This window comes from Suncus etruscus, chromosome 6 (assembly GCF_024139225.1).
Source record: "Suncus etruscus isolate mSunEtr1 chromosome 6, mSunEtr1.pri.cur, whole genome shotgun sequence".
NCBI classification, from domain to species: domain Eukaryota; kingdom Metazoa; phylum Chordata; class Mammalia; order Eulipotyphla; family Soricidae; genus Suncus; species Suncus etruscus.
The window spans coordinates 26,622,943-26,647,391 of record NC_064853.1 but is presented as its reverse complement, the minus strand read 5'-3'; the positions used below and the strand labels follow the sequence as shown (position 1 = coordinate 26,647,391).

Sequence of the window (24,449 nt, the reverse complement as noted above, 5' to 3'; positions counted from 1 at the left end):
ATGACTGCTGACTCCCAAAAAAGCCTGAGTAGCACTAAACAAATATCTATAAAATGAAGATAGAATTTGAAGATCTTTTAGAAGATGTATGTATGTATGGTAATGGTATTATCCTTGGCTATTAAAGTTATTCATGTTAACAGATTTTTTTTTTTTTTTTTGGTCACACCCGTCAGCGCTCAGGCGTTACTCCTGGCTCTGTGCTCAGAAATCGCTTCTGGCAGGCTCGGGGGACCATATGGGAGGCCGGGATTCGAACCACCATCCTTCTGCATGCAAACGCCTTACCTCTACGCTATCTCTCCGGCCCCCAGCGCAGAAGGCCTGAATAGCAGCATGCAAGTTTTGCACCTAGAAAAAGCGTGCGAGGAAAAGGGGCGTGGTTCCACGAGACCACCGGGGAACCACAAGCCCGCAGACTCCGCCCCTGCCACGCCCACACCACGCCCCTTATCGACAAAACCACGCCCACCCCGCCGAAACCCCGCCCGTCCTGGAGGAAGCCACGCCCCCACATGCCGGCTGCCTTATAGGCGAGTGACGTCAGGCCGTTTGTTGTCATTGGCGGCTCCCAAGATGGCGTCCATCATGGAAGGGCCGCTGAGCAAATGGACTAATGTCATGAAAGGCTGGCAGTACCGCTGGTTCGTGCTGGACTACAACGCGGGGCTGCTCTCCTACTACACGGTGAGAGTGCCCGGGGTGGGGGACAAAAGCTCCAGCCGCCTCGAGGGCTCGTTCGGGAACCCTGAGGGGGCCCAGGGGGGCGGGCTTTTTGGGAAGCCGGGTCCAGGTTGCTAAGGCTGGGGGTGCCGCCGTATGAGAGAAGGGGGATCCCTCATTGGGGAGGGCTCTGTGTGCGGCCTAACCAATGAAGCTGAGGGAAATGCTGGGGTAGCCAATAAGAAGGCTTTGGATTTTTGGATTTAGGGGTTGGGGAGAGCCGCTTTGTATTTTCTTTTATTTTTTACCTCCCCTGAGGGACCGCTTTTTTGGGGCTCTGGGGTCGGACACAGTTGTCTGTGGGTGAGGGTTGGGGTGATCTGAGTTTAAAAGGGTCTCTTCGGTCTGTGGGAGCCTCTACTTTGTCTGTGGACTTAACACTCTCTTCCACAAGCCTTGTAGACGGCCGCGCCCCTTTGCTTCCCTCCAGTGAGTGAAGATTTCTGTGTTGTTGGTTTTTTTTCTCTCTGAGCAGCGGCTGGAAGAATGGTTCTTTGCCCTGGAACAGCAAAAGACTATTGTACCTTCCTGTGAAAATAAAATGTTATTCGGTTGCAAATTAGAGGAGGTTTAGACAGGTTGAGAAAGGCGAGGTTTTCACTTCAAGAGAATGCAGAAGTCTAGAGTTGGCTAGGTCCTCAGGCTTCTCTCCCAAGGCTCCCCCCAATTTCTCCCGTGTGTCCCATTTAGGAGACTCGCTCTTCAGATCAGAAGGCAACACGAGTTAACTTCTGAAGGCCGACTGATTTTCTTCTCCCCGCGAGTCTCTTGTCACAGGAGACACAGAATGAATAAGTGCCGTGTCTCCTCAAAGTTCCCATTCTAGGGAGAGAGCCCATTTCAGGGCTTCATTGCAAACCGGTTGGTTCCCAGGAAATCTGTGACTGTAGACTAGTTGCCTGTATGTATTGCTGTGAATTTTTGTGTTCCATCCCTTTCCACCCCCGTGGCATTAGAAGTAGAAGGTGGGTGGTATAAGCGAAATGACTCCCCAAGGTACGTTGTCTGAATGATGTGCAGTTTAATAATAGCCGAAGAACGGGAGGAAACGACGGAGAAGAACAAGATAAAATTTCGTCAAGGCTCTTTAGAAAACAGTGCGAGATAAGAGGAAAAACAAAGACGATTATGGAAGAAAGGTTATTAATAAAGCAGGGACAATGGTATCATTCATGTCAAGTATTTCAGCTCCCACTCTATTGTCAATTGCCTTAGGCTAGGTGTGGATGAGACTAGAAATGCGTGCGCATGTGAGTGAGACTTTTAACAGAGATCTAGACATTCAGCGCTCCTTTTTCTCTATAGCGTCAATCATCTATTTAGTGGTTTTCTTAATTCATTTACTCACACCAAGTCTGCAGAGTAGGTACTCATTGTCTCTTTTTTATATCCTGTTTTTATAGTTTTGGAATTTGAGACTCCAGGCTTCTAGGAAGCTTGCTGAAGATGGCAACAGTGTGTAAATGGTGTAATCAAAGTTCTAAATGTCTAGCCTTGTAACTTCGACTACACCTTCATTACAGAAAAGTGCAAGTTGTGAGTTACTGAAATGTGAAATAATTTGGACAGTCTTCAACTCAGCTTCACTTTCTATGCTTACTCTCTAAAGGGAAAAAGGACCATATATAAGTGAGACTTAAATACAATGTATCTGTATTATCTTTGTGTTGCCTTTAAACATAGGCATTTATACACTGAAACTTATGTCCTGAAATCTTGGAACTATGAAATCTTATTGTTCAAGTAAGTGAAGGGTAGGTAATACTAGGTTTTAGTAGATACAGCAATAGCAAACCTCATTGAATTTTCTAAATCTATTTAAGAAAAACTGATTTCACTGAATAGCACATTGAAGTCCAGTTCCTCTGTCTAAAGTCAAAATCCTCTGAAAACCCCAAACTTGTGTGGCTCTAAGTCTAAGATGGTACTGGAAAGACCTACAAACTCAGGTTCTTAGGAAGAATTGTCCTTTTCCTTATTTTTTGTCTCTTCCTATTTTTAATTCGTCCCCTCCACTTAGCTCTTTTAGTTTCTGAATATCTTGACATATTTTTTCTTGTTTTACTGGCCAAATACAGGTTTTTCATGCATTCTCCAAACCCTTTCTTCCAATACTTAACCCTCCTGAGACTGTATTCTATAAAACTGCAACCTTGCCAGCAGAAGGAGGTATCATATTTCTCACTAATGGCTATTTTAAAATGGTTCTTTTTTTTTTTCCCTTTTTAAGTTCTTTGCCATGGAACAGTAAAAGACATATTGTACCTTCCCGTGAAAATAAAATGTTACTCAGTTGCAAATTAGAAGAGGTTCAGAAAGGTTGAGAAAGGCGCAGTTTTCACTTCAAGAGAATGCAGAAGTAGTCTAGAATGTTGGTAATGCATTCTGGACACTTGAACATTGTTTCCACACATAAAGATGCAGATAAGGTACATGTGATAGATCATTTAGAACTACATCTTGCAGAAAGAATGAGTTGTTTGGCCTTTTGTAAATAGCAAGCCTATTCGCTTCTATTTCTTGCATCCAAATTCTTTTGGGTTCTGGTCGGATTCTATGATTTGATCTATTCTAAGATAGCCAATTTTTACCTTGAGCAAAATTAGATTGGTTTTGTTTTAGAGTTGTTCTGTCCGAGAACTGATATTAGGATAATCTCAGGGTTTGGTTAGGATCCCAAGGATTTTTGTGTGTTGAGAACATTTACTCAAATTTCATTTAAGTCTAAGTCTTCTCTGGGCCTGGTTCCAGACCCATACTATGCTCTGGGAAACTATATTTCCTTTGTTTTCATAATCTGAATTTTCTGTTTTTAAAAAGGAGCTGAATTTTACTCTGCCCAATAAAGGAACAAAATCTGATTATCTTTGGAAACTAGGTTTAGGCAGTCATGTCTATCTAATGCTTTTTTTTTTTTTTTTTTGGTTTTTGGGTCACACCCGGCAGTGCTCAGGGGTTACTCCTGGCTGTCTGCTCAGAAATAGCTCCTGGCAGGCACGAGGGACCATATGGGACACCGGGATTCGAACCAACCACCTTTGGTCCTGGATTGGCTGCTTGCAAGGCAAACGCCGCTGTGCTATCTCTTCGGGCCCCTATCTAATGCTTTGTTTCTTAATTATTAACAACTTAGCATAGTTCATTCAGCAAATACTTATTTAGGATTGACTGTGGTAGATCTTAGATATGCTGAAGATGTAAGCATAAAGATCTCTGCTTATTTAGGAAATTACAGTTTAGCAAGCAGGCAATTAAACATAATTTCAAACCAATACGACAAATTCTACAATAGAAATAAGTAAGTACAGGAGGGGCCAGAGTGATAGCACAGTGGGTAGAGCATTTGTCTTGCATGTGGCTAACCTGGGTTCGATCCCCAGCATCCCATATGATCCACTGAGCCTGCCAGGAGCGATTTCTGAGCACAGAGTCCTGCTGGCCTCCAAACACCCCTCTCAGCAGCACCTTATTTCCAGGCCCATCCAAAATTTTTGAGAAAGGAGTGAGGGAGAGAGGGAGGGATGGGGGGAATGAGAGAGGAGAGAGAGAGAGGAGAGAGAGAGAGAGAGAGAGAGAGAGAGAGAGAGAGAGAGAAGAGTGCTTAAAATCTATGGGAATATTGCCTAGAAAATGCCAGAAAGACATTTGAGGCAAGGTTTGAAGGATAGGTTAGAAGAGGAGGGAGGGGGAGAGAGAGAGAGAGAGAGAGAGAGAGAGAGAGAGAGAGAGAGAGAGAGAGAGAGAGAGAGAGAGAGAGAGAGAGAGAGAGAGAGAGAGAGAAAGAGAGAGAGAGAGAAAGAGAGAAGAAGAGAGAGAGAAGAGAGAAGAGAGAAAGGAGACTGCTTAAAATTTATGGGAATATTGCCTAGAAAATGCCAGAAAGACATTTGAGGCAAGGTTTGAAGGATAAGGTTAGAAGACAAGAATAATATTTCAAAGAGGGAAAGTTGCATAAATTAGGGAGCTTAAAACATAAGGTACTTTATTGAGAAATTCTAAGCAGCTTTAGTATAAAGGTATGTGTGGAAGATAAGGGATTGAAAATTGAAGATATTTGGAGCCATAGAGCATGTTTTAAGGTGAAGATCTGTAAGATTGTGGCATAGGTAAGGCCGGAGCAATAGTATGGTGGATAGGGCATTTGTCTTGCTCATGGCAAATCTGGTTTGGATCTCCAGCACCCCATATGGTCCTCTGGGCCCATCAGAAGAATTCCTTAGTGCAGAACTAGGAGTAACCTCTGAGCACCACCAGATGTGGCCCTCAAATAAAAAACAAAGGTTGTGGGGCCGGAGAGGTGGCGCTAGAGGTAAGGTGTCTGCCTTGCAAGCGCTAGTCAAGGAAGGACCGCGGTTCGATCCCCCAGCATCCCATATGGTCCCCCCAAACCAGGGGCAATTTCTGAGCACTTAGCCAGGAGTAACCCCTGAGCATCAAACGGGTGTGGACCCCCCCCAAAAAAAAACAAAGGTTGTGGCATAGAATTTGTAAATTGATATTTTGCTAGTACTCAGGGTGGTGTTTGAGGGAGGGCTACTCACATGGTAATTGGGCTGGTTTTGGCACTGTGCTGAGAAGTGACCCCTGGCAGTGTTTGATTATATGCAGTGCTGAGCATCAAATCAGGGTTATATCTAATGCAGTCACATGCAAGGCAAGTGCCTTACTTTGTTTTGTGCCTTACTCTCTGGCCCTGTGAATTGCACTTTTATTATTAGATGAATTCAGGAGGGCTCAAACGGTAGCTTTGGGAATACTGTGTAATAGCAACCATTATGTGAATCAATATCACAAAGAAAGATGAGAAAGCAGGGAATGTTCCAAATAAATATAGGAAAAGTTGGAAAGTTAGTAATGGCTATGCATTTTGTCAATTTATCAAACTTTTATTGATTATATAGGATATGCCAGGCAGTAGGCTAGGAAGAGGGGCTAATATGGGTCAATAAGACGAAAATCAACCATGCTTTGATGATTTTATTATTAGTCCACTGGGTGTTGCAACAAGGAGAGTTGTTCTCAGGAGTGGTACATGGGTTATGAAGGATTTTTTTGGGGGGAGGGTCACACCTGGCAGCACTCAGGGGTTACTCCTGGCTCTACACTCAGAAATTGCTCCTGGCAGGCTCAGGGAACCATATGGGATGCCGGGATTCAAACCACCATCCTTCTGCATGCAAGGCAAATGCATTACCTCCATGCTATCTCTCTGGCCCCAATTTTTTTTTTTTGGACTGGATTTTGAAGGGTCAGGAAAGGCTACCTTTAAGAAGCAGGTTTGCAGAGACCTGAATGATGAATAGAGATTAGTCATGTGAGCAGAGAGAGAGAGAACGTGTTTGTGATCCGTGGGAAATGCCTGGTTTGGAGAGGTAGGGAGTTAGAGGAGAGAAGCCTGTCAGTCCTGGATATTGGGTGGTTAGAAGAGCAGTGTCCCAAGGAGCTGGGTCAGAAAACTGAGGCCGGAAAGTGAAGAGCCTTCCTGGGAAACTGAGGGGAAGAATTTGAGCTTTACCTAGGGCAGTTGAGAATCATTAGTGTTACAAATATTTTATGATAGTAGAAACTTTTATTGTAGAAAATTTTAAATGCATATGAAAGAAATTTTTACTCATCTAAAAGAAATACTCCCCTTTCATCAGTGGATTATTTTAAAGCATCCCAGATGTCTCATGTATTTCGTATTTAGAATTTATCACTAAAAAAATGGGGCCGGGTGATGGCGCTAGAGGTAAGGTGCCTGCCTTGCCTGCGCTAGCCTTGGACGGACCGAGGTTCGATCCCCCGGCATCTCATATGGTCCCCCAAGCCAGGAGCAACTTCTGAGCACATAGCCAGGAGTAACCCCTGAGCGTTACCAGGTGTGGCCCAAAAACCAAAAAAAAAAAAAAAAAAAGAATTTATCACTAAAAATTAAGATCCCTTTATTATTGTTGTTGTTTTTGAGTCGTTCCTGTGATACTCAGGGCTTAATGCTGGCTCCTGGAGGGGTTCAGGGGACTATATGTTTTGCTGGCGATTGGACTTGGATGAGGTACATATAGGGTAAGACTCTTACAGTACCCCACAAGTTAAGCTCTCTTTAAAGAAATGGTATAATATCATTATTATAGCTAAATAATATTTTATAAGTATCACCAGCTAGTGTTCAATTTTCTCATTTGAATCAAGATTCCCAAAAAAGACACACAAAAAATCTGAGTAGCCTTAGTTCTGTAGCTAGGCCACTGTTTCTTTTTTTACTTTACCATTTCTTTGTTGAAGAAACAAGCTAGGCCATTGTTTCTTTTATTACTTTACCATTTCTTTGTTGAAGAAACAAGATCTGTAGGATTTATGCATTCTGGATTTTACTGGTAGCATTTGTTATTATTATTTTAGGTTTTGAATAACATGTGGCAGTGCTGAGGGGCTACTACTCCTGGGAGTGCTGCTGTTTGAGCCTGGCAACTCTCCAAACCCCTGTATCACAAATGATTTCTGGCAACACCACAGCCAGCTGTGTGTAAACACCACAAATAGGATCAAATGCCACAATTAAAAAGATGTACGCTGGGACCAAGCGATAGTACAGGTGCTAATGCATTAAAACATCCCACAAACCCTTGTTTGACAAGCACTGCAAGGAGTGGTCTCAGTACAGAGCCAGTAGTAGTCCCAAGCACTGCTGAGAATGGCTCCAACAAAAACATATTGAAAGATTTACAAGCTCAGGAAGTGCAGACTTTTTTTTTTTTTTGGTTTTTGGGCCACACCTGGCGGTGCTCAGGGGTTACTCCTGGCTGTCTGCTCAGAAATAGCTCCTGGCAGGCACGGGGGACCATATGGGACACCGGGATTCGAACCAACCACCTTTGGTCCTGGATCGGCTGCTTGCAAAGGCAAACGCCGCTGTGCTCTCTCTCTCTGGGCCTGGAAGTGCAGACTTTTGTGAGAATATGTGTGAGCTGTCCAGGCGAGCACCGTCTGAAGAGCATCATAACTATAGCTTGTATGACCCCTGGTGAGCACAAAACAGTTGAAATATTCAAACATGACAATCAGACATGGTGGTGCAACCCTCAATGATCATTACATCATCATTAACAATGAAGGGAAGGAATAGTGGCCTTGGGGATAGAAAGAGAATTTAAAAAAAAAATCAAATATGGGGCTGGAGAGATAGCACAGCAGCCTTGCACGCAGCCAATTCTAGATGGACTCCGGCTCGATTCCCGGCATCCCATATGGTCCCCCGAGCCTGTCAGAAATGAATTCTGAGTGCAGAGCCAGGAGTAATGCCTGAGCTTCGCCAGTATGGCCCCAAAATCAAAACAATAACAACAAAAAACCCTTACCAAATCTCTGGGTATTATTACTATATTGTCTTTTATTTTTCTTAAATCCCACAGATGAATGAAATTATTCTGTATTTATCTCCCTATTATTAGTAGTAATAATACCCCAAAAAGAAAGAAAAAAGTAATAATATCCAGAAACAAGAGAGATGAGGGCCAGAAGAACCAGCCTATGATATGAAGCTAAGCACAAAGAGTGGTGAGTGCAATTAGAGAAATAACTACACTAACAACTCCATGACAATAATAGAGAAATGCAATGCCTGTCTTGAACATAGGCAGGGGATGAAGGAGGAGGGAAATGGGGGACATTGGTGGCAGGAAAGTTGTACTGGTAAAGGGGAGTGTGCGTTTTATGGCTGAAACCCAATTACGAACATGTTTGTAACCATGGTACTTAAATAAATGATTAAAAATTAAATCTCTAAAGAACCTATGGTCACAGAGAAATCGTCACAACTTGGTGATGGATGTAGATGAAGTGTGGATAGGACTTTTGATGACATCCAGATTTTTGGTTGACTTGGATGAACGATAGGGGAAGCAGAAAGAATAGTGCTGAAATAATTGTAATGCTATTTTATAATCTGGAGTTTCAGAGAGAAAGCTGGAGAGCAGATTAAATATTAGCATATGAAGAGCTGGGTGAGAATAGAGATCCAGATTCTACTGGGATAAAATCCAGTTTCCAAAAACTGTTTAGTATTGGGGCCACATCTGGTGATGCACAGGAGTTATCCTGGCTCTGCACTCAAGAATTACTTTGGGGGCAGGGGCAGAGAGATAGCACAGCAATCAGGCTTTTGCCTTGCACATTGCCAATCCAGGATGGGTGGTGGTTCGAATCCCAGCATCCCATATGTTCCCCCGTGCCTTCCAAGGGCAATTTCTGATCACAGAGCCAGGAGTAACCCCTTAGGATACTTCTGGGGATTCTAGGTCGACTATATGGGGTGCCTGGAATCAAACTTGGGTCAACAACATGCAAGGCAAGAGCCCTATCTGCTGTCCTATCTCTCCAGGCCCCTCATTTCATAAACTATGAGGGATCTTTTGCTTAGTGTATTATACCAGATCAGTGATCAATTTTTATTCTACTACAAGCAGTTTTATGGATGTTAATGATTTGTGAAAACCCAGAAATTATAGTGATTCTTCAATATGCCATTCTTCTGTTTGACAGTTGGTTAAATTCAATTCCATGGGGCTGGAGAGATAGCATGAAGATAAGGTATTTGCCTTGCATGCAGAAGGACGGTGGTTCAAATCCCGGCATCCCATATGGTCCCCTGAGCCTGCCAGGAGCAATTTCTGAGCTTAGAGCCAGGAGTAATCTCTGAGCGCTGCCGGGTGTGGGGACCCCCCCCCCCAAAAAAAGATTCATTTCCAATTAAAACTCAACTAATACATAAATAAGAACTGCCATTGGATTAATCATGCCCCTCTCTCCACTTGCATTTTGTTTTTCTTTGTTGTGGGGTCACATCCAGCAGCGTTCAGGGGTTACTCCTGGCTCTGTGCTCAGAAATCGTTCCTGGCAGACTTGGGGGCCATATGGGATGCTGGAATTCGAACCGGAGTCCATCCTGTGTCTGCTGTATGCAAGGCAAGTGTCTTACTGCTGTGCTACCTCTCTGCCCCCCTCCCAACTTTGCATTTTAAGCAACAAACTTCTTTTTTTTTGAGGTCTACACTAGGCTGTGCTCAATCACTCCTGGCTCCGGGGATATGGATGCTGGGATTTGAACCCAGGTCTGTCCTGGGTTGGCTGCATGCAAGTCAAATGCCCTACCACTGTCTATCTCTCTGGCTCCAAGTAACAATCTTTGGGAGAGACTTAAATGGGTGTTTCTGGTTCAGGGTTTCTCATGAAGATGCACTATACAATATGACTGGGGTTAGGGGAGCCAGCCCAGAAGGTTAGTGTAGACTTTGCATGCTAGAGACCTGGGTTTGATTCTGGGCACCACATCATGCCCTGAGTGCTGCTGGGAGTGACCCTAGGGCATCAAACTGGGAATAATCCATAAGCTCCAGCTAGTATGGCTCCAAAAACTAAAACAGATGCAGCTAGATTTGCAGTTACCTGAAATGCTGGACTAGATCTGAAGTATCTGCTCCCAAGGATGACCTGGGAAGTGGCTCTTGACAGAAAGCCTCATGTTGCTGCCTTGAATATCACCATGACAGGGCATTGGCTTCTCACAGAGGGAGTAATATCAGTCAGAACAAGGAGAAAGCCACATTTTTATGACCTAGCCTGAGAGCATCATTCTGTGGTAGTCCTTTTGTTAAAAGCATTTTTAATTTCAGTTTATGCTCATGGGATGTTAGGCTTAGGGAGTAGGAATTAGGCTCTGCCTTTTGAAAGGATTGTTAAAGATTCAGTACACAGATTTTACACCACCACAAATATAATTTTAAGGTATTGGCAGAGAAAAACTACTACATAGGAGAGTTAAAGTGACAGTCAAGTTAGGAATAAAGACTTGAATGCTGTTGAGATTGGTCAATGTGGATTTTTTTTTTGATTTTTGAGTCACACCCGGCAGTGATCAAGGGTTACTCCTGGCTCCATGCTCAGAAATCACACCTTGCAGGCTTGGGGGACCATATGGGATGCCAGGATTCAAACCAATGACCTTCTGCATGAAAGGCAAACAATTTACCTCCATGCTGTCTCTTCGGCCCCTCAATGTGTATTTTATTGGTTGTGAGAGTTTTATTTTTTTTTAGAGTAGTGGGTGTGGAAGGTAGATTGTATTGGTTTTGTAACATTATGGAAAAAAAGTAGTAGGAATGGTTATGTTAAAAATTAGCAAGTTGGGGCCTGAGCGGTGGTGCTAGAGGTAAGGCATCTGCCTTGCAAGCACGAGCCTAGGAGGGACTGTGGTTCTATCCCCTGGCGTCCCATATGGTCCCCCAAGCCAGGAGCGATTTCTGAGCACATAGCCAGAAGTAACCCCTGAGAGTCACGGTGTGGCCCAAAAACAAACAAACAAATTTAATAAGCCATCTGAGTCATGCAAAGTGTTCTTTGTAAAAGGAATCATAGGTGAAATCTAAGCATCTTTACTAGTGCATACTGACTGGAAACAACTCATTTGTCTGTATTTCAGAATAATTTGCAGTGTTTTAAAGTGTTACTTGGTGATCCTTAACAATGTCTAGTCTGCTATCTGATTCTAGGTGGTTTTAGACATTTAGAAATTTTGAGTGTGTTTTTTGTAAAAAGAAGTAGTCCCAGATTTTCCTACAAGGATATCAGCACTGTTTCTATAAAAAAAAAAAAAGACTTACATTTTTCGAAATAAACTGTTTTTAATGCATCAAATGTGAACTTTCTTAAATTTATCTGATATATGTTAATAGTTAAAACCTAGTACAGTTGCTTTAGAATTATAAAAATAACCAAAAATTGTATCTAATATAAGTGTTTTGGAAATTAAACAAAGAAGCTTCCTGAGATGGCAGATTGTGTGGGCTGGAAGAAGTATGCTCAGATTTTGTCTTTTGTTTTTCTTTGAATGCTCTGTCTTCAGCCCAGACTCTTCCCTATTGTGTTACTCTTGAATATCGCTCACACAATTTCTTTTGAGTATTTAGTCATTTTAGCTTCTATTATAATTAACAAGTCATATCTCTTGTACATTCTTTATAAGTACAGCAACTTTATATTCAGTGACAACACTGAGCATTATAAACACAAGCACTACACTGTAACATATTGTATTTCCATAGTGAAGGGAATGTTCAAGAGTATTTGATGCAACTAAGAAGCAGAAGGCTACTGGGGCTGGAGCAGTGGTGCAAGTTGTAGGGTGTTTGCCTTGCACGTGCTAACCTAGGATGGACTGGGGTTTGATCCCCTGGTGTCCCATATGGTCCCCCAAGCCAGTAGTGATTTCTGAGTGCATAGCCAGGAGTAACCCCTGAGTGTCACCGGATGTGGCTCAAAAACAAAAAACCAAAAAAAACAAAAACATCAGCAGCAGAAAACTAGTTTGATATTTTTGCTTACATGGCTTTTGATAAAATTTACTGACTATACTAACAGTAAATATGTATGTTTCCATGGATTATGGAAACCCAGTTGAATTTACATTAACAAAAATTATTATCCAGATCTTGATAGAACTGTTTGGGATCTTAAGCTTAACCTGTTAATCAGATAAACAGTTCTTTATTCATGTCTATCAATAGATTTGGGATGGTGATGATTGGGGAAACAGAAAGTAGCACATAGATGGGCTGGAGAGGTAGGACAGCAGTAGGGCGGTTTGCCTTGCACCCAGCTGACTCAGGACCGACCCAGGTTTGGTTCCTGGCATCCCATATGGTCCCCCGAGCCTTCTGAGTCCAGAGCCAGGAGTAACCTCTGTGCACCAAAACAAAAAGAAAGTAGCATATATATCATACCATTTCTATATGTGGAATTTTATTTATTTATTTATTTATTTTTGTTTTCAGACCATATGGCAGGGCACAAGGGTACTCCTGGCTCTGTGTTCAGAAGTTACTCCTGGTTGGTTCTGAGGGAACTATGTGGGATTGAACGAATTGAACCAGGGTTGGTTGTGTTCAAGGCAGATGTCCTACCTGTTGTGCTTTCACTCCAGCCCCTATATGTGGAATTTAGAAATTAGAATTTAGAATATAGAGTTAAGAATAGAATTTAGAATATAGAGTTAAGAATAGAATTTAGAATATAGAATAGAATTTAGAATAGAATTCTAGATTTAGAATTTAGAAATGAAATTTAAAATAGAATTTACAATAGAGTAGAATAGAATTTAAAATTAGAATAGAATTTAGAATTTAGAATATTCTGAATTTAGAATTTAGAATAAAATAGAATAAATAGAATTTAGAATTTTAGATAGAATTTAGAAATAGAATAGAATTTAGAATTTTATTTTATAACCCCGCCCAGAATTTGAATTTTAAATAGAATTTAGAATAGAATAAATTCTAAATTTAGAATTTTAGATAGAATTTAGATGGAATAAAATATAATATAGAATTCTAAATAGAATTTACAATAGAATAGAATTTAGTATTTTAAATAGAATTTAGAATAGAATAAATTTAGGATGAATTCTAAAAAATAGAATTCTATTCTAAATTTAGAATTTTAAATAGAATTTGGGGCTGGAGCAGGGCACAGTGTTAGGGCGTTTGCCTTGCACATGGCTGACCTAGGATGGACCACAATCCCATATGGTCTCCCAAGCCAGGAGTGATTTCTGAGCACATAGCCAGGAGTAACCCCTCAGTGTCACCGGGTGTGGCCCCCCCAAAGAATTTTAAATAGAATTTAGAATAGAATTTAGAATTTTAAATAGAATATGGAGCCGGAACAGTGGCACAGCAATGGGGCATTTGCCTGGCACACAGCTGACCTAGGACAGACCCCGGTTTGATCCCCCTGCGTCCCATATGGTCCCCTAAGCCAGGGGCGATTTCTGAACGCATAGCCAGGAGTAACCCCTGAGCATCTCTGGGTGTGACACCTCCCCAAAAAAAAGAATTTTAAATAGAATTTAGAATAAAATAGAATTTAGAATTTTAAATAGAATTTGGGCTATAGCAGTGATGCAGCAATAGGGCATTTGCCTGGCATGTAGCTGACCTAGGACAGACCCCGATTCTATCTCCCTGCATCCCATATGGTCCCCTAAGCCAGGAGCAATTTCTTTTTTTTTTTTTTTTTTTTTTTTTGGTTTTTGGGCCACACCCGTTTGATGCTCAGGGGTTACTTCTGGTTATGCGCTCAGAAGTCACTCCTGGCTTGGGGGGACCATATGGGATGCCGGGGGATCGAACCACGGTCCGTCCTACGCTAGCGCTTGCAAGGCAGACACCTTACCTCTAGCGCCACCTTCCCGGCCCCTGGGAGCAATTTCTGAGCACAGAGCCAGTAGTAACCCCTGAGGGTCACCGGGTGTGGCCCGAAAAAAATTTTTTTTAATAGAATTTGGAATAGAATAGATTTTAGAATTCTAAATAGAATTTAGAATATAATAAATTCTAAATTTATAATTTTAAATAGCATTTAGAATTTAGAATAGAATAGAATAAATTTAGAGGGGTGGAGAGATAGCATGGAGGTAGGGCATTTTCCTTGCATGCAGAAGGTTAGTGGTTCAAATCCCGGCATCCCATATGGTCCCCCGAGCCTGCCCGGAGTGATTTCTGAGCCTAGAGCCAGTAGTAACCCTTGAATGCAGTCAGGTGACCCCACCCCCCCAAAAAAAAAAAGACAAAAGAGAATAAATTTAGAATAGAATTTAGAATATTTTTTTTATAAATTATCTTTATTTAAACACCGTGAGAATTTAGAATTTTAACTAGAATTTAGAATAGAATAGAATTTAAAATTCTAGGAGCTGGGATGGTGGCATAGGAGGTAAGGCCTCTGCCTTGCATGCACTAGCCTAGGTCGGACCGCAGTTCGGTCCCCTGGCGTCCCATATAGTCCAGCAAGCCGGGGCAATTTCTGAGTGCACACGAGGTGTGGTCCAAAAACAAACAAACAAATTTAGAATTCTAAATAAAATTTGAATAGAATAGAATTTAGAATAGAATTTGGAGTTTTAAATAGAATTTAAAATTTGGAATAGAATTTAGAGTAGAATAATAATTTTTAAATAGAATTTAGAATAGAATAGAAATTAGAATTCTAAATAGAAGTTAGAATAGAATAGAATAAATTTTTTTTGTGTATGTGGTTTTTGGGTCACACCCGGCAGTGCTCAGGAGTTATTCCTGGCTCCAGACTCAGAAATTGCTCCTGGCAGGCACGGGGGACCATTTGGGATGCCAGGATTCGAACCGATGACCTCCTGCATGAAAGGCAAATGCCTTACCTCCATGCTATCTCTCCGGCCCCAGAATAGAATAAATTTAAAATAAATTCTAAATTTAGAATAAAATTTAGAAATTTAAATAGAATTTAGAATTTAGAATAGAATAGAATAAACTTAGAATAAATTCTAAATTTAGAATTTAGAATAGAATTTAGAATTCTAAATAAAATTTAGATTAGAATAAATTTAGAATAAATTATAAATTTAGAATTTTAAATAGAATTTAGAATAGAATAGAATAGAATTTAGAATTCCAAATAGAATCTAGTAAGTTCTAAATTTAGAATTTTTTTGTTGTTTGTTTTTGGGTCACACCCATTGACGCTCAGGGGTTACTCCTGGCTATGCACTCAGAAATCACTCCTGGCTTGGGGGGGACCAAAATGGATGCCTGGGATCTAACCTCGGTTTGTCCTAGGCTAGAGCTTGCAAGGCTGACGCCTTACCTCTCGCGCCACTGCTCTGGCCCCTAGAATTTAGAATTTTAAATAGAATTTAGAATTTAGAATAGAATAAATTTAGGGGCTGACATGGTGGCGCTAGAGGTTAGGGGTCTGCCTTGCCAGCGCTAGCCTAGGATGGACCGTGGTTCAATCCCCCGGCGTCCCATATAGTCCCCCAAGCCAGGAGTCGGCGACCTCTGAGCGCATAGCCAGGAGTAACCCCTGAGCATTACCGGGTGTGGCCTAAAAAACAAACAAACAAACAAACAAACAAAAAGAATAGAATAAATTTAGAATTTAGAATTAGGAATTTATGGGTCCTGAGAGATAGTACAGCAGCAGGGTGTTTGCCTTGCATGCTGCCGACCTGGGAGGGACTTGGTTAATTCCTGACATCCCATATGGTACCCCAGCCTGCCAGGGTTGATTTCTGGGTATAGAGCCAAGAGTTAACCCCTGAGTGCCTCTGGGTGTGGCCCAACAATCAATCAATAAAGTTTAAAAAAAATAAAATAGGAATTTATAATAGGGTTAATTTCTGTGGCTGGAGTGATAGCACAGCGGTTGGGCATTTGCCTTACATGCGGTCGACCTGGGATGGACTCAGGTTTGATCCCCGGCATCCCATATGGTTCCTCCTGAGCCTACCAAGAGTGATTTCTGAGCTCAGAGCCAGGAGTATCCCCTGAGCACTGCCAGCTGTCATCCCCCCAAATAGGATTAATTTCTCAATAGTTATTTAATCCTAGTCAAAATTAAAGTCATGTAGAGATCATCATGTAAAATCATCATAGAGAAAACAAATGGCCAGCTTAATTAGTTGTTTTTACTCTCATTTACTTATCTTAGTTTGGCTTCTTTTTTTTGGGGGGGGGGAGGCCACACCCGGTAACACTCGGGTTATTTCTGGCTATGTACTCAGAAATCGTTCCTGGCTTGAGGGACCATATGGGAAGCCAGGGGATCAAACAGAGGTTCGTCCTAGGCTAGCGCAGGCAAGGCAGATAGATGCCTTACAGCTTGCGCCACCACTCAGGTCCCTGGCTTCTTTTTTTTAAGGAAGGGGAACTTACGTTTTGTGCAGAAATTAAATTTTTTTTCAGAAATCAAATTTACATGATACATGATATTATCTTATTTCTGGCAGGTCTTTATTCTTATTTTTTGGGCTACACCTGGCAGCCCTCAGGGGTTACTCCTGGCTCTGCATTCAGAAATCACTCCTTATCTGATGGGTATTGGGTGAATAGTTTCTCCCATTCTGTGGGTGGCCTTTGTATTCTCATCACTATTTCCTTTGAGGTGCAGAAGTTTCTCAGCTTAATATAGTCCCATCTGTTTATCTCTGCTTTCACTTGTTTGGAGAGTAATCTAAGATATAAGGTGTTGACGGAACTTAAAAAGAAAAAAAATCATCTAACCCCATCAAAAAAATGGGGAGAAGAAATGTACAGATACTTTCTCAAAGAAGATATACAAATGGCCAAAAGGCACATGAAAAAATGTTTCACATCACTAATCATCAGGGAGAAGCAAATCAAAATAATGAGGCACCATCTCACACCACAGAGACTGGCACACATCACAAAGAACAAGAACAATCAGTGCTGGCAGGGATGTGGAGAGAAAGGAACTCTCATTCACTGCTGGTGGGAATGCCATCTAGTCCAGCCTTTATGGAAAACAATATGGAGATTCCTCAAAAAAGTGGAAATTGAGTTCCTATATGATGCAGCTATACCACTCCTAGGGATGTACTCTAGGAACACAAAACATTTGAACACAATTTAAAAATTCCTTCCTCACACCTATATTTATTGCAGTGCTATTTACAATAGCCAGACTCTGGAAACAATCAAAATTCCCTTCAACAGATGAATGACTAAAGAAACTGTGGTACATATATTTTCACAGTGGAATACTATGCAGCCATCAGGAGAGATGAAGTCATGACATGTTCCTATACATTGCACATAGAAACTATTATGATGAGTGAAATAACTCAGAGGAAGAGAGATAGACAGAATAGTCCCATTCGTCTATGGGTTTTTAGAAAATAAAAGACATGATTGTAATAATACACAGAGACAATAGAGATGAAGGCTGGAAGGACCGGCCTACGATATGAAGCTTACCACAAAGAGTGGTGAGTGCAGTTAGAGAAATAACTACACTAACAACTATCATGACAATGTTAATGAGTGAGAGAAGTAGAATGCCTGTTTCGAATATAGACGGGGTGGGAGAGGAGGGGGGTAGGGGGCAGTGGTGGTAAGAATGTTGCACTGGTGAAGGAAGGTGTTCTATGACAAAATCCAACTACAAATATGTTTGTAATCATGGTGCGTAAATAAAGATCAAGATATCATTTAAAAAGGATAGGCTTGGGACCATATGGGATGCTGGGAATTGAATTCAGGTCGACAGCTAGCAAGGCAAACGCCGTTCCCACTGCGCCATTGCTCCAGCCCCATTTCTGGTGTTTTTATTTTAGGAGTATTGTGTCACAGATGGTTAAATAAAATATTGGGTGAATATTTGCTTTATCATTTGGGAACTATTTATAATCTTGATGCTCTTCTTCCCTTTATCACTCAAAGAAGCAGCAGCATATCCCAGAAACAATAGAACTCGCTTGTGAGAACACTCGACTCCTGGTACCACTTTTTATATAACTGCTTCCCTGCCTGTTTTTTCCTGTATCCTGCATCATCAAAGTGTTCTCAATTCCATTTGCTCACTCATTTAGAGGAAACTTAGATTTTCTGCTCTGTGTTTGGGCTTTTTATTGTTTAAGGATATTAATTTTGCAGAATGACAACTAAATACCTTTTTGTGTGTTTGCTTTTTGGCCAAAACCCATCTGTGCTCAGGGATCATTTCTGTTTATGTGGTGCCAAGTATTAAACCCAGGTTGGTGGTGTAGGCCATTATTGCTGGTACTGTGGCTTTTGTGGGACTTGTTTTTGGCTGCCAGGGCTTCTGGAAGTACAAGAAAGTAGGGGTAGTGCTGGTGGAGGGAGGATGCCTACATTAATTCCAAAAAAGTCCTGGTGATATCAGTCCAAATATCAGCATGTCATGAGTTTTGGTCAGATTGGTGTCTGCAGAGAGCCACAGATGAGTGGTGAAGCAGAGGCGTTGTTGAAGTGGCATTTGTGGGTGATGGGTGCAGCAGACATGGTTTTGGCAAGCAGGGACTTGGCCCATCCTCTCTTCAAGCTTTCAGCTACATGGCTGACATACCCATACTTTTTCTCAGCTTGGTTGACTTTTTTTTTTTTTGGTTTTTGGGCCATACCCAGTGGTGCTTGGATTAATCCTGGCAGGATGCTGGGGATCGGACCCGGTTGACCATGTGCAAGGCAAATGCCTTATCCACTGTGCTATTGCTCTGCCCAGGTTTGCATCTTTTTTGAGCAACAGTTTATGGAACTGACCAAATGTAGACATGGTGACTTGCATTTGTGAACATCCTCACATCTTTCTAAGTAAGTGTCAATAAAGATTCATGCTTCACTATTTGCTTCCTCCTGAAATTCTTTTCTGTGAGGGAAAGGCAACAGATTCACTGTGCCTGTGCTGAGGTTGAGACTGACCTGATCTAAGCTGGGTCTGTCCCTGAGCACTAGTGGCTTACGTAAGTCAAGCAGAGAGATGGAAATACCCTTTCCTTGAGCATACCTTCTCTCCTCACTTTACCAGCCCACTTTGAAAGTATGTAATTCGGTGACTTTACTATAATTACAACGAAAGGTATAACCATCTCCCCAAATAATTCTAGGAATTTTCAATACTCCCAGTAGAAAGACTTTCTATTAACATTCACTTTTCTGTATCTCACTTCACCTATTTTCTATCTCCAAAGATTTGCCTATTTGGGACTTTACATAGAAAGTCAAGTCATATTATGAAAGTGTTAATTCAATTATGACTTCTTTCACATAACAGCGTTTTTGAAGTTAATTCATATTGTAGCATTTATCAGTATGTTTCATTGTTTAATAGTTCGTTATAGACAAATTCCACATTTTGTTTATCCATTCACTAGCTAATGGACATGAGGCATATCTACTTTCTAGCTTTTATAATTAATGCTACTGTGAATGTACATGATTCAGATATGGACATCAGATATATATTTAGGAGTGGAATTATTTCTTCATATGCTAACTCTGTTTAATTTCTAAGAAATTGCCAGCTTTAAAAACATTGTACCACTTTTTATTATTCCCACTGGAAGCTTAGGGTTTCAAATCTTTTAAATCTTAGGCAACATTTATTATCAGTCATTTGAGTATTAACATCTGAGTGGGTGTAAAGTAGTATATTATTTTAGTTTTGATTTATTTCCTTAATGGCTGTTGATCTTGAGTGTTTAATGTGCTTATTAGCCATTTGTATATCTTCTGTGGAGAAATATTTATGCATATCTTTTCCCCTTTTAAAATTGGAGGTTTTTGTCTATTTTTTTTTTGAAGTACAGATATTTTATGGTTTTTTAATTTTAGGTTATAAGTTTCTTGTTAGATAATGCATTTTACAAGTATATATTCCTTTGAGTAGTCTTTTTACTTTCTTTATGGTGTCCTTTGAAAGATAGAGAATTGGGGCGGAGAGATAGCACAGCAGCATTTGCCTTGCAAGCAAGGACTAAGGTGGTTGGTTCTAATCTTGGCGTCCCATATGGTCCCCCGTGCCTGCCAGGAGTAACCCCTGAGTGCTGCCAGGTGTGGCCCAAAAACCAAAAGAGAGAGAGAGAGAGAGAGAGAGAGAGAGAGAGAGAGAGAGAGAGAGAGAGAGAGAGAGAGAGAGAGAGAGAGAGAGAGAGAGAGAGAGAGAGAGATTGATTAAAATTTTTTGGGTTTGTTTTGGGCCATATATGGTTGGCAGTCATCAGGGATTACTCCTGCTTCTGCACTGAGGAATCACTCCTGGCAGGCTCAGGGGACTAATGGATGCTGGGGATCAAACCTGGCTAAGTGCTCTAACCACTGTACAATTGTTCTGGCCTTGGAGACTTCTTTTTTTTTGGGGGGGAGCACACCCAGTGACACTCAGGGGTTACTCCCGGCTATGTGCTCAGAAATCGCTCCTGGATTGGGCGACCATATAGGACTCCAGGGGAATTGAATCGTGGTCTGTCCTAGGCTAGCACTTAGATGCCTTACCACTAGTGCCACCACTCCCCCTTCTTTTAAATAAAAAATTGTATTTATTTAGAAGCATTCAGAATGTCAACAAAACAGCTGCAACTTTTTTCTTTTGCACTTACAGAATGGTATTCAGTTAACAGAACAACAATTATTTTGTATAAGCTGCATCAGAGACAACTGAAAAGGAAAAAACTACCATCCCCATATACAACTAATATGTGCTGTGCTCCAACAAGAACCTACTTTAAATTTCCATGCCAATTTACAACCCCCATACTGTACCCCTGTACTGCAAAGTTAGTGGCTATTGAAAATACCACCGGACAGGGCTATCTAAAGACACATTTGGTAGTGTGTTAACTATATAAAAAAAAAAGTTTAAAACAAATTTTTTTTTTTTTTTTTTTTGGTTTTTGGGTGACACCTGGCAGTGCTCAGGAGTTACTCCTGGCTCTAGGCTTAGAAATCACCCCTGGCAGGCACAGGGGACCATATGGGATGCTAAGATTCGAACCACCGTCCTTCTGCATGAAAGGCAAACACCTTACCTCCATGCTATCTCTCTGGCTCCTAAAAACAAATCTTATACAGCCTTACATTTTAATTTTTTTCATTGAAAGAATTGAGTTGTGTACAGAGGGGTTAAATGCTTCATAGAGAAGGAAAAAACTGTGCTGGGCCCGGAGAGATAGCACAGCGACCTTTGCCTTGCAAGCAGCTGATCCAGGACCTAAGGTGGTTGGTTCGAATCCTGCTGTCCCATGTGGTCCCCCGTGCCTGCCAGGAGCTTTTTCTGAGCAGACATCAAGGAGTAACCCCTGAGCACCACTGGATGTGGCCCAAAAATCAAAAAAAAAAAAAAAAAAAAAAAGCAAAAACAAAACAAAACAAAACAAAAAAAAACCTGTGCTATAACTGACTTATTCACCACCATCATCTTCATCTTCGTCCTCTTTATCTTCTTTCTCTTCCTTCTTTTTCTTGCTCTTTTCCACTTTAACAACTCCCTTTTTGGCCACATCGGGCTTTCCTTTAGCTCAGTATGCAGCAGTATCCTTTTCATATTTTTCCTTCATCTTAGCAGCCTTCTTGTCATAAGGCTGCTTGTCATCTGCAGCAGTGCTGTTCCACATCTCACCCAGTTTCTTTGCAACATCACCAATACACAAGCCAGGATGCTCTCCTTTGATTTTTGGGCGATACTCAGAATGAAACAAGAAAAAGGCTGAAGGAGATCTCTTGGGTGCATTGGAATCCTTAGCCTTCTTTTTTTGTCTCTCCTTTAGGAGGGATATAAGTTTTCATTTCTCTTTAATAGCGGGCCTTGTCAACCATGTCTTCAAATATTCCTTTATCTTTAGCAGACATGGTCTTCCACCTCTCTGAACACTTCTTAGAAAACTCTGAAAAGTTGATGGAAACATCTGGGTGCTCTTCTTGTGCTCTTCCCAACAAGTTTGCACAAAGAATGCATATGATGACATTTTGCCTCTCAGCTTCTTAGGATCTCCTTTGCCCACATTTAATTATTTTTCCTCAGCGAGGCACAGAGTCACCTAATGCCTGTCCGGCTCTCTCTTGCCCCGGCACTGTCTCTATGGAGCACGATGTACTGCAATGGCTGTGAGAATGGAGCCAAATGCAACCTCCTCACTCTTTCCACTTTGTAACCTTGGAGACTCATCTTAAATTAAAAAGATTATTTTTAAATTTCGGGCCATAACCTGTGATGCAGTGCATGGATGCTCTTCTTAGCACTGTGTTCCTATATTCTAGGGACCATTGAGTGCTGAAGTTTGAACATGGGTCATGCCAAACATATCTTCCAGCATGTTGAGCTACCTCTCTTGCTCCTGTACTCACATTTCAATTCCATGGATCTTACTGCAAATGTCACACTGAGTCACAATAGTTTTTTTGTTTTGTTTTGTTTTGTTTTTTTGTTTTTTGGGCCACACCCGGCTATGCTCAGGGGTTACTCCTGGCTATCTGCTCAGAAATAGCTCCTGGCAGGCACGGGGGACCACGTGGGACGCCGGGATTCGAACCAACCACCTTAGGTCCTGGATCGGCCACTTGCAAGGCAAACACTACTGTGCTATCTCTCTGGCCCCACAAGTTTTTTTTTTTTTTGTTGTTGTTTTTGTTTTTTGGTACAATAGTTATTTTTTAGGAGAGGGCTGTCTATGCAGTCCTATGGGGACTGGTAACACTTAGCTAAGTGAGTTGACTGTTTCAGTAGCATGGTTCAACCTGCAGTACTTCTTTGTGTTTGGAAGCCTCTGGGGCTACATTTGATAATATGGTGGCAGGGGCCATCCAGTACTGTGGACTAATCTTTTTTATTGGGGAGGAAGGCATAGCCAGTAGCGCCTAGGGGTTAGTCCTGGCTTTGTGCTCAGAATTCACTCCTGGCTGGTTTGGGAGACCATATGGGATGTCAGGAATCAAACCCAGGTCCATCTCGGGTTGGCTGCATGCAAGGCAAATGCTCTACCACTGTGCTATTGCTTCTGCCCGCTGTGGACTATCTGAGGTCCTTGCACATTTAAGGGCATGTGTTCCTAACACCAAAACTGTGCTTCTGACCTATGAGTTAATTCTCCAGCCCTCAATTACATCACTATACAGGAGAGCAGGAGAGATCTCTTACTTTCTCTCTTCCCTTTTTTGTGTTATTCCACAAAATCAGAAATGAAACTTTTTCATAAATTATTTTAGAGATAAATGAATTTTTAAAATATTATGGACAATTCTGTGATAATACATTTAATACATAAAATAAGTAATTCCTACAAGTGTAAAATTTAGTAAGAGGGCTGGAGCGGTGACACTAGTGGTAAGGCATCTGCCTTACTCGTGCTACCCTAGGACAAACCAAGGTTCGATTCCCGGCATCCCATATGGTCTCCCAAGCCAGGAGCTATTTCTGAGCGCATAGCCAGGAGTAACCCCTAAGTGTCAATGAGTATGGTCTCCCCAAAAAACATAGTAAGTTTTAAGAGAATTAAGAAAATTTAAAGGTGGAAATTTGAATAAGCTTAGAAAAGTATTAAGTGTTTTATCTTAAGAAAGGGAATGTTTGGGGCCGGAGAGATAGCATGGAGGTAAGGTGTTTGCCTTGCATGCAGAAGGTTGGTGGTTCGAATCCTGGCATCCCATATGGTCCCCTGAGTCTGCCAGTAGTGATTTATGAGCCTGGAGCCAGGAGTGACCCCTTAGCGCTGCCGGGTGTGACCCCCCTCAAAAAGAAAGGGAATGTTGAAACGTTTTATATTAGTAAATATTTGTATTAATAGGCAAAATAATGCAATAAAAATAACTTCGGTGGGGGACTGAGTAATATTATAGTGGGTAGGGCACTTACCTTGCATGTAGCCAACCTCAGCCAACCCAAGTTCCATTCCCAGTATATTCCATATAGTTCAGTGAGCTGCTAGTAGCAATTCCTGAGCTCAAAGCCAGGAGTAATCTCTGAGCACCATCAGGTGTGGCAACCGCCTCATCTAATCTCTCTAATATAACAAAATAAAAACAAACTTTTCTTGATTTAGTAAAGGACAGTCAGAGAGCCTGACAGCATCACATCCTGGAGCCCTTATGGTGAGTAACCTGCAAGCCAGGAATGGCTGATGGGACTCTGGGATATTGGAATTTGAACCACCGTCTGTCCTGGTTCAGCTGATGCAAGGCTAATGCCCTACTGCTATGCTATCTCTCTGGCCCTTGGCTTTTGTTTTCTAAAAATAGATATTTTTAGTAAGTGCAAAGAGATAGAGGGGACCCTCATCTTTGAAACCAGCACTGTTTTCTACACCTGCAACAGAAATTGAACTAGTGGGGAAGGCCTTAATGCTGCCCTGGTATAGACTTGCTTCAGAGTGGGTTCATACAACAACCTGATGACTTGGAAATAGCAGC

General features: G+C 41.6%; 1 protein-coding gene and 1 pseudogene across 5 annotated transcripts in view; one reads left to right on the top strand and one right to left on the bottom strand.

The window, feature by feature from the left end:
- Positions 1-558: 558 nt before the first annotated feature.
- OSBPL9 (oxysterol binding protein like 9) overlaps positions 559-24,449 on the top strand; it is a 197,603-nt gene continuing 173,712 nt past the window's right edge. For 3 of the 5 annotated variants that reach the window (XM_049775168.1, XM_049775166.1, XM_049775165.1), the window contains exon 1: positions 572-687. In XM_049775168.1, the coding sequence (XP_049631125.1) occupies positions 577-687 (111 nt within the window). In that variant the 5' untranslated portion in view covers positions 572-576. Of the gene's footprint in view, positions 688-24,449 lie in introns of all 5 variants that reach the window. The other 2 variants (XM_049775167.1, XM_049775169.1) reach the window with 2 other exon arrangements.
- Positions 21,449-22,051, bottom strand: LOC126010878 (high mobility group protein B1-like; annotated as a pseudogene).